This window comes from Cryptomeria japonica, chromosome 4 (assembly GCF_030272615.1).
Source record: "Cryptomeria japonica chromosome 4, Sugi_1.0, whole genome shotgun sequence".
Classification (NCBI taxonomy): domain Eukaryota; kingdom Viridiplantae; phylum Streptophyta; class Pinopsida; order Cupressales; family Cupressaceae; genus Cryptomeria; species Cryptomeria japonica.
Genome location: NC_081408.1, coordinates 223,568,510 through 223,577,837, shown reverse-complemented (window position 1 = coordinate 223,577,837; position 9,328 = coordinate 223,568,510). Strand labels below are relative to the sequence as shown.

The window sequence follows — 9,328 nt, the reverse complement described above, 5'->3', positions numbered from 1 at the left end:
GAACACAACCCAAAATTCGAAGGACAAAAACAAATCACATACTCAGCTGAAGGTGCGCACGTTCTGGATCCTTGCTGATTTGGTTGCATGCCATGGCGAACATGAGGTGAGCTGATTGAAACCCTTCACTGGAGAAAGTGTGCGAAATGGATGACCCTTTGTAGGAGCGAAGTGCGAGGAGATGAATGCCATGAATGCATCTCTGCTCGAAAAACGTGATGGGACAACTGGACGTAGGGCCAGTGGACGCAGAGTTAATGTGGCAGGTTGGAAAGTTTGAAAGTGGCGGCGTTGTTTTTGGAGAGAGAGCTCAGTGAAATGGATTGTCTTCTAAAAATTTGCCACGCGTAAACCATGTTCGAGATTGCCAGATATTGTCGACATGTAACAGGGTGGGTTCGCCAACGTTTCGATCGGAGGTTAATTTTTCGACACCTCAAACCAATGCACGACGGACACGTGGCAAATGAAAGGAGTGGACATCCACCTCACGATTTCGGGTTGCCAATTCATCGGTTGAGCTAGGGAAGGGTCAAACTTGATCTTTAGGTCCACGTGAGCCCCGAAGTTAGGGTGTGCACGTACTGACTACTCTCCCCTAACAATTTTTTTTTCCTTCCTGAAAAATAAAAGCTGAAACCCCTCCATAAGCACAAGAAATTAAGGCATTTTCCTTTATTCCCCTCACACTAGTATCCTAATCCTATTTTACCTGTCTATATTGGGAAAAACATTGATTCCGATAATAATCGCCTTTTAAGGAAGTTGACTTCCAGAAATGCAACTTTATTAATAATTTTTGCCTCACAGTTTTCCTTGCTTTGGTCACTTCCACCACTTCAAATCTCTGTTTTTTTCTTTATCCTCCGTCCGCCAAGCTCCATTGCCGTAACGAAGGAACCGGTTTTTGCTCTCCTTGCTTTGCTCACTGTACGTTTTTATCAATTGATTTTTCAGTGCTGCAAATGCAGCACATAAAAGCAAATTCTCATCTTTTATGCAATTCATGTGATAGAGATTTAGGGTTCGTTAGGCGTAATATTAATGTCGCACAATATCTTTACTGTGACGAATGTGTCATAGCTCAGAAATTTCACCCTGACAATGCATTCCTACAAACCTGGGACAAAGATGTATTCCTTGAACCTTTCACCGATTTCTCATTGGAAGGAAGCGATGGAGGAATTTTGAGGGCACATAAGGCCGTTCTGGTATATTAGAAACCCTCGCTGTTTACAAACCCCAAATTTTTACTCTGTTAAATGTAATATTGATATGTCACTTTTTTGGCAGGCAGGGAAGTCCAAAGTTTTCAAATCGATGCTGAGGGCAGGAATGTCTGAGTCTGTTAGCGGTAAAGCGAAAATATCAGATATGACAGCTGAAGAATTGCGTCCCTTAATTAATTTTCTGTATACAGGCAGAGTAAATCAAGGAAGCTTGGAATGCCATGGCGTTGCACTTTACAGGTCTTCTGTTAAGTATGATCTGCCTCTTTTGACGACCATATGTGAGCGTTTTCTTGAAAGTAATGTGTATAGAGATATTCGTGGAGTTTTCGAGCTTGCTGTAGATCATGAAGTGGAAAAATTTCAGGAAGCTGTGTTGCCTTTTATTTTCAACGAAGCTTTTGTTGAAAGCAATCCTCCCGCTTTAGTTTTGAAAACCGTGCGAACGGCCTCCAAGTTCGAAAGCTTTGCAAAGTACCGAAAGAAGAATTTTAAAGCGGTTTCTTTCCTTATGGAGCTCGCTTTATGTCGCATGGCTGGTACACCTGCAAATAGTTCAGAATAAGTATTTTTATTTATTTAAATATGAATTGTCTCTTCATGAAGTAAAATAAACGTTTTTTTTTGGTGGTCCTGACCTAGATCATCTTGACGACCCACACAAGGGGGTGGAAGAACTAAACGAAGTGGGGTCGGTAAGTTGAAAAACCACCGTCTATTTGTGAAGTAATAGGAATGTTTGGGTTGTCTTATGTCTACCATCTTAGCGTGTTCTATTATGCTTTAGATTTTTCATTTCATATAATATTGTTCTTTGTTCCTTTCAATATGATAGTTTAGGGAATGTTATATCAATTGAAGAGTTAAATATGTTATTATGTAGTAATTGAATAAAATTAGATATTTTTAATATATCTAAGTAAATAAATAAAATTATAAATCTTAAATATATATATGTAAAAATTGAAGAAATATTAATTTTGAGTTATTACTTTTGTTTAAGAATTGTTGTATTTTATTTTAAAATAATTTTAAAATAATGTTTTTATTTGTTTACGTTGTCTGTGATTGTTTTTGGCTTAGTTTGTGTGTTAATAATACTTACATTGTGTACTTAATTTTAATTTGAAGAGTTGGTTTATTTACTTAAGAGTTATTTAAACTTTCTTTAGAATTATTCTACTCTTTAATAGTTTTTGTTAACACATTCACAACATTACGCTCCATCCCTTACACTTTTTGGTAGTAAAATAAAATTGATAGCTAATAGATGGCTAATATTCTTCACATTAGTAATAAAGTAATGGTACACATATAATTTATATTTGTACGTAGGTACTATAATTTATATTTTCTTTCAAAGTCAATATATGTAATGTTTGGCTTACATTGTATGTCTATGAAAAACATATTAATACTTTGTTAGTTTATAATAATATCATATCTACAATAATTGATGAGATCTATATTAAAAAATAATTATTTTCAAAAATATCATGATTTATCAATATGGATAATTATTTGTAAAGACAAAAGAAAAATACAATAAGTGCCTTTAAATGTATTATACTTTATCAATATAGAGGAACATTTGCAAAGAAATTATAAAAAAAAAACTGCATTAAATATCAAGCATAAGGATTTTAATTTTTCAAAAAAAATCCTTTTAAAGGAAGTAGGGTATGCATAAATACTTCCTACTCTAGCATTTGAAGAGAGTGTTGTGCAAATTTCAATCATTTAACGATTATAAAATAGAAATAAAAATGTATGGGGTAATAGATTAGAAGCTATTGAGTGTCCTTTGGAGCACATGAAAGTATTGGAAGGTGATAGTGTAGATGAGGACAAGAAAACAGAAGATATTGCAATAGAGGATGAAGGAGAGGATGGTGTAGAAGAGGTAGAGATGGAAGAAGAACTTTGGTGGAGAAGGCTATAGGATAATGTTTTGAATCCCGATAGAGGGAGAAGAGGAATTAAGGAAAGAGAAAAGATGATGGAGGAGAGGATGGTGTAGATGAGGTAGAGATGGAAGAACAACTTTGGTGGAGAAGGCTATAGGATAATGTTTAGAATCCCAACAAAGGAAGAAGAGGAGTTAAGGAAAGAGAAAAGATGAAGAATATTGAGTAGAGGGGTATTTAAAGGAGGAGGTTGGCTGTTGTGGATTTAGTGCCATGAGAGAGGAGAAGAGAGTAGAGTACATTTAGAGGAGGTGATCAGGCTATGGTGGGATCAACCTCATAAAAGGGAAGAAGAATGAAGAGCAAACTAGGTGGAGGAAGACAATATTTGTCCCAACCAAATGTTAGAAGAGGCGAAGGAGGAAGACCCGATGAGCATGCTTCAATGATGGTGTTTGTTGTAGGTTGGGCACAACTTGGAAGGGTAGTTCTACTACTCAACTTCATTTTATGAACTCTTCCCACAAACTTCTTACTCAATTTGTTTGATGTAGGTGCATCCAAGATCATAAACAATTCAACATCAACAAAAACATCTTAAAAAGTTCGTGGTTTTCCAAGAGATAGCTTACAATGATAACTACCTCCTTCAGTTGTTCCCTTGTAGCTTGGGTGGTCAAGCCTTGGAGTGGTTCTTACACCTTCCCCATGGGTCTATAACTAGCTTTGCAGAGCTATTGGGAAATTTGTAGCTTGCCTTGGAGTGGTTCTTACACCTTCCCCATGGGTCTATAACTAGCTTTGCAGAGCTATTGGGAAATTTGTAGCTTGTTTATCCTACAATCTAGAACATGATATTACCATGTTAGATCTTTGTAATAAGAAACAATGTAATGGAGAAAGTTTTGTTTGCTACCTACAAATATGGAGGGATCTTGGCAACAGCCTTCTGTGGCCTTTACCTGAAAAATAACTGGTCAACATATTTTTGCAAAGATGAAAAATAGAAGAAAATAAGTGGAAAAGGGGAAAAGGAATGGAAAATTAGGCAAAGGAAAAGTGCAAATGAGCTCATTTGCGCAATGCCACTTGGAAAGAAAAGGGCTCTCAAGTGTGAAGTGAGTGGAGATGGCAGGAATTTGTCGTACTTGTCATGCAAGTCATCAAGCAGAGCTGGTGAGGACACATGATCAGCCTGAAGTACATGGACCCTTGGTATGTAATGAAATCCTAACTTTGTTTTTTTTTTGTCGTATATGCATACTTAAATGATTTGTAATTATATCAGGTTTCCATAATCTATAGTGAATAATGTAATTGTTTCTTGATTAGATTGTGTAGAGATTTTTTTATGCACAATCTAATCTAGAAACTAATCTAGAAACAATTGTATTATTAAATATATTTTTTTTATTCTTACATATAAATGGTGTGAAGAATCTAGGGCCTTTTCTTTGTCAGGGCAAACCTAGGGAAAAGTAGGGTAAAATGGAGGCAAAATTAGGACAAACCGGTGGCATTTGTTGTTGATCTGGCACCACTGATCATAGAGAACACATTTCTATAGCCAAGCCTAGCAGTTTGAAGGCAATTTTGCCCGTTTTGGTTCCTGGAATTGTTTTGGCACATTTGCAATCTCATGGTGCCATTGGTATAGAGTGGCGCACCTGTTTTGAGCCACTATGGCACCAAAGTTGGTTTGTGGTGCATCTGTAGTATACTCACGCAAGCGGTATAAATTGGCGCCATTGTTGGTTTGTGGTGCATCTGTATTATTTTTGAATAATTGAAGTTCGTATGCTTAGATTTGTGTTTTTGAAGTGCTTCTGTTTAGTCCTGTGTTGGCCCGTTTCTCATGATGTTCCAGATTTACCAATATAAATAATTTATTTTTGAATAATTGAAGTTGATATACTTAGATTTATGCTTTTGAAAGCAATTGGAATGTGAACCTTGAGAAAGTGTTCTGAACTCTCTTTTGATCAGAATTTAGGGTAATAAATTTCCATTCAGAACAATTGTAACTGCTTAGTCTTAAAGGAGGATTATGTTTCTTGTTTATTAATGATGATTTAGGATTTCCTCCCTTTTCAGTTGGATTTTTTTTTTTTTTGCGCTCTGTTGTCTTAATGAGAAATGATGAAGTGTTTTATGTAACAGAATTAGAATCTGACTACATTAGCGATGCTGATTTTGGATAACGTGTTTATATGTAGATTATTCATTTTCGAAGCTTGGATAAGCCAAAGGAAGATGGCTTTTGTCTTGAGTTGTAAGTGAAATTAAAGTAGTGTACTTCTTGGTTATGTTTTTCAAAATTTATCTATCATGACTTATAAGACAAATTGGTTAGTGGCTAATGACAATGGCTGATTACTATTTAAATTTCATTGCATTCCAGATCAAAACTCTACACTTATGATGATGTTATAGATAGAGTTGCACATACACTTGGTCTAGATGATCCTTCCAAAATCAGACTCACGGGGCACAATTGTTACTCTCAGCAACCAAAGCTCCAACCTATAAAGTATCGTGGCGTGGATTACTTATCTGATATGCTGGTTCATTACAATCAGGTGTAATACTTTTTTGAAAAATTTTAGTTTGTATTTTTAGACATAATTAAGAGAGATATATGCATGCTGCTTCGTATATTATGGCAATATTATTGAACTTTTTCTGTGACAGTGTTCTGATATCTTGTACTATGAAGTTCTGGATATACCACTCCCAGAGTTGCAAGGGCTAAAATCCTTAAAAGTGTTTTTTCATCATTCAACAAAAGATGAAGTGAGGAAAATTTCTGTTTATTAAACACACATTACTGGAGGTGTTAGGTTGTTGTTGCAGCACAAGTCGACTGCATCACTAATGGTTTAAACTTTTTTTCCTTGTATGTACAGGTTTCTGTTCACACTATTAGATTGCCAAAACAAAGTACTGTTGGAGATCTCTTTAATGACCTCAAGACAAAGGTAATCGCAGTATTTCTTGATGCCTGTTGTATTTATTAAAACTATTGTTTCCTTGTAGTTTCTAATAAACATAGCAAATGAATAGATTACTACGTGGTGAGTTTTTTGAAGTTAACACTTCATGGCTGTCTCTGCATATTTTTATCTTCTATATTTTTGCTGGTTCGATATCTCAGTTAGTGAAATCATTACTATCTATTTCTCATAACCAGTAATGGCCATGGTATGGGAAAGTACAGTCAATTCTGTTTTATTGGTATCGTTTTTGGATTTGGGAAACTCGGGTTTTTAGTCTGGACTGAGCTAAGAGAGACCACTTACATTCCTCTCACTTATCCTGTTCAAACTTGTGATCACAATGGTTCAGTGAAGGCACAAGACAGCAGTCCAGTAGAGGTTTGAAGTTGAACTTTGGTAACGTGTTTCTACCATGACACTAAACGTCTAAAGACTATTTCATTGGTATCTTCATCTTGATCAAATTATTTTTAAATTTTCTTCTGGATATTGTGTTTTGTATAACATCTTGAAGTGTGCTAATACCATGTCACAAGTGGTTAATATCTACCAAAAAAATTATGTGTCGTCTTCAATATATTTAATTTGATCAGAGTATTCATTTTTATAAATTCATTGTAAACGATGTGTGCAAATTACATTTATGATTGCACAGGACATCATTGGTAATTTGGATCTCAGGAACACTTCGTATTTCAGAAATCTATATCACTAAGTATGCTGTATATGAATATTTGATGGTCAACATCATGCGCTTGTCCCTACACTAGGAATATTGAAACTGGAATTCTGTGTTGAATGAAATGAATCAGATCTTAGAAATAGGAAAATGCTTATAGTCGTAAAGAAACAATTATCGTTGTAATTAAACACAGTGGCATTGTCTGATGTTAAAAAGGTTGAGTTGTCCAATCCCGATGCAGAGATTCGACTGCTTGAGATTTTCTACCACAGAATTTACAAGGTTAGTTCTTGGATGTTCGTTTTAATATGGTGGTCGTTTTTATCCTTTTTCCTCTTTTTGGGAGTATGTTTTGATTGTAGATTTCCTATAAATGATTTTGATCATGTAGGAAGGGCCTGCGTATGGTGTTTTTGCAACAGCTGTTTCTTCTGACATAATATTCCTGACTTGTTTCTCAGTTTTGTTTGTAATGTTACTATGTTTGTTACTATGTTTGTTACAGATTTTTCCACTTCATGAAAAGATTGAGAATATAAATGATCAGTATTGGACTTTACGAGCGGAGGAGGTATTCTATCAATTCTTGTGTTGCACTTCATGCATGAAGTTGTACCTGATTTTTTAATGCAATCTCATAATCGTTTGGAGGTGGCATTTTCTCTGATGAGCTAATTGCAATATTTACTTTAACAGATTCCAGAAGAGGAGAAGAATCTGGGTCCTAATAACCGTTTAATCCATGTTTATCATTTCACGAAAGATGCATCCCAGAATCACATGGTATATCAATTTTAGCATAGTTTGTAAGAATTGATATTATGGGCTAAATAAATCTATTGCTGTCCAATAAATTATATATTTGTGTGATATTTGATGATTGGATATAGCAGGTCCAAAATTTTGGAGAGCCTTTCTTTCTGCTTATCCACGAAGGTGAGACTCTAGCAGAGGTTAAACAACGAATCCAGAAGAAGCTGCAGGTGTCTGATGATGAATTTGCCAAGGTAGAATTTGATATTTTCAAATACTGTTTGCCTCATATAAGGCTTACTTTCATTTCACCCACTTTTAATCTATTTCTTTCTTTTTATCTAAAGTGTTTTATAATCTTATTTTGCTTGGAAATAGTGGAAGTTTGCATTCCTCTTCCTCGGTCGGCCTGATTGTCTTCAAGATACAGAGATTGTTTCAAGTCGCTTTGAGGTAAATGTCGTGTTTGTTGTGATGACTAATGTTCTTTTTAGAAGCAACACTAAAAAAAATATTTAACTCAATATTGGACACTACTCTTGTAGAGAGGTGTTTATGGAGGTTGGGAGCAATATCTTGGGTTGGAGCATTCGGACAATGCACCAAAAAGATATCGTCGGAACTTTTAATAAAAAATTCTGTCAGAAGTTTGCAGGATCTTATAAATAACAATCTGTCTTGCTGATTCGCTATCCTCGTAACTTTTAATGCTACTACCTAACATCCTAACTTGGAGAGTTGATTTTCGTCCAGTTTATATGAATTCTAGGAGATGGTTGCTCTTACCTTTTGAAGAAAATTGTGTCAGAACAGACTGGATCAATACCAAGGGAATTCTGCAATGAAGGTAGAGAAGAGCATGGATTTCACCCACAGATCATTGTGGGAGCTTTCTCTAGTCTTTTATGTCAAACAATTATCAATCAAATCTGTTGTTTTGAGGATGGCTGCATATGATTTGCAAGGAACATGTAATTACAGGCAAATAATAACAGAATGTTTTTGTTGTTGAAAACTGCAGTTATAGACTACTTTTTTCTTGAATGTTAAGGAGTGCTCTAAACCAGTTCATAAAATAGCCTGTTAGTATTTAGAAAAAAATTAGAACTAAACCATCAGATTTGACCATATATTCCCGAGTCCTAAGACTACAATATGAAAGGCACTGTGTTTATTTTAACTCCCAAAATAAGCAAAAATATGGAGAACTGATAAGTTCTTTTTTAATAAAAACTATAACGTAGTTTTAGATGAATTTTTCTTTGAATGTATGCTAGAGTTATGAATCAGTTCCGAGGTAGTGTAGTATTAAAGAAAAGAATTGGAGCTAAACTATCAGATCTAACCATACACCTCCACACACTACTCTACGATATGAAAGGGACTGAGTTTATATAGTTTAAAATATTCTCACACCATATTAATCAGTTGCCCCTACTTATAGCTTATGTACACAATGGAGTGAGGATATATTGACCAGTGATGCAGGGGTGTCTATTACTAACGGTGTTCAACGTAACGTTATCCTATGTGATGCCCCTTACATATATATGCAAAACATATTGGGCCATGCCAAAAACAAATGTGAGGAATTAGAGAGTTCTGTTAAAAAAAAGCTTAGAAGTATATATATATGTATATCATAGTTGAACTACTCATCAAAATCAAAAATTTGTCAAGGTCTAAAAAAAAATTCAGGAAAAATTCAATCAATATTTGGCAAAAAATTCGGGAACTTAAAAAATTGCTTAAGTTTAATTA

At 35.0% G+C, this 9,328-nt stretch overlaps 1 protein-coding gene across 3 annotated transcripts; it reads left to right on the top strand.

The window, feature by feature from the left end:
• The first annotated feature begins 812 nt into the window (after positions 1-812).
• Positions 813-8,617, top strand: LOC131069767 (ubiquitin C-terminal hydrolase 13). Of its 3 annotated transcripts, none has more exons than XM_058005315.2 (13): positions 813-1,211; positions 1,294-1,768; positions 1,872-1,924; positions 5,353-5,408; positions 5,538-5,715; positions 5,828-5,929; positions 6,043-6,114; positions 7,031-7,096; positions 7,320-7,385; positions 7,511-7,597; positions 7,705-7,821; positions 7,946-8,020; positions 8,113-8,617. In XM_058005315.2, exons 1-13 carry the CDS (start codon positions 966-968, stop codon positions 8,194-8,196), a joined length of 1,677 nt encoding a protein of 558 aa, XP_057861298.2. In that variant the 5' UTR covers positions 813-965; the 3' UTR covers positions 8,197-8,617. The 3 variants fall into 3 exon arrangements, with proteins under 3 accessions (XP_057861298.2, XP_057861300.2, XP_057861301.2); XM_058005317.2 differs by having other exon boundaries at positions 834-1,211; positions 7,708-7,821; positions 8,113-8,616; XM_058005318.2 differs by lacking the exon at positions 7,031-7,096 and having other exon boundaries at positions 834-1,211.
• Positions 8,618-9,328: the final 711 nt, after the last annotated feature.

Excerpts from the sequence above, each read along its gene's own strand:
- LOC131069767 (XM_058005315.2), top strand. The coding sequence starts at position 966 with ATGCAGCACATAAAAGCAAATTCTCATCTTTTATGCAATTCATGTGAT. Across the intron at positions 6,115-7,030 it reads TTAATGACCTCAAGACAAAG|GTTGAGTTGTCCAATCCCGA; the intron begins GTAATCGCAGTA and ends GATGTTAAAAAG. Across the intron at positions 7,386-7,510 it reads GGACTTTACGAGCGGAGGAG|ATTCCAGAAGAGGAGAAGAA; the intron begins GTATTCTATCAA and ends TTACTTTAACAG.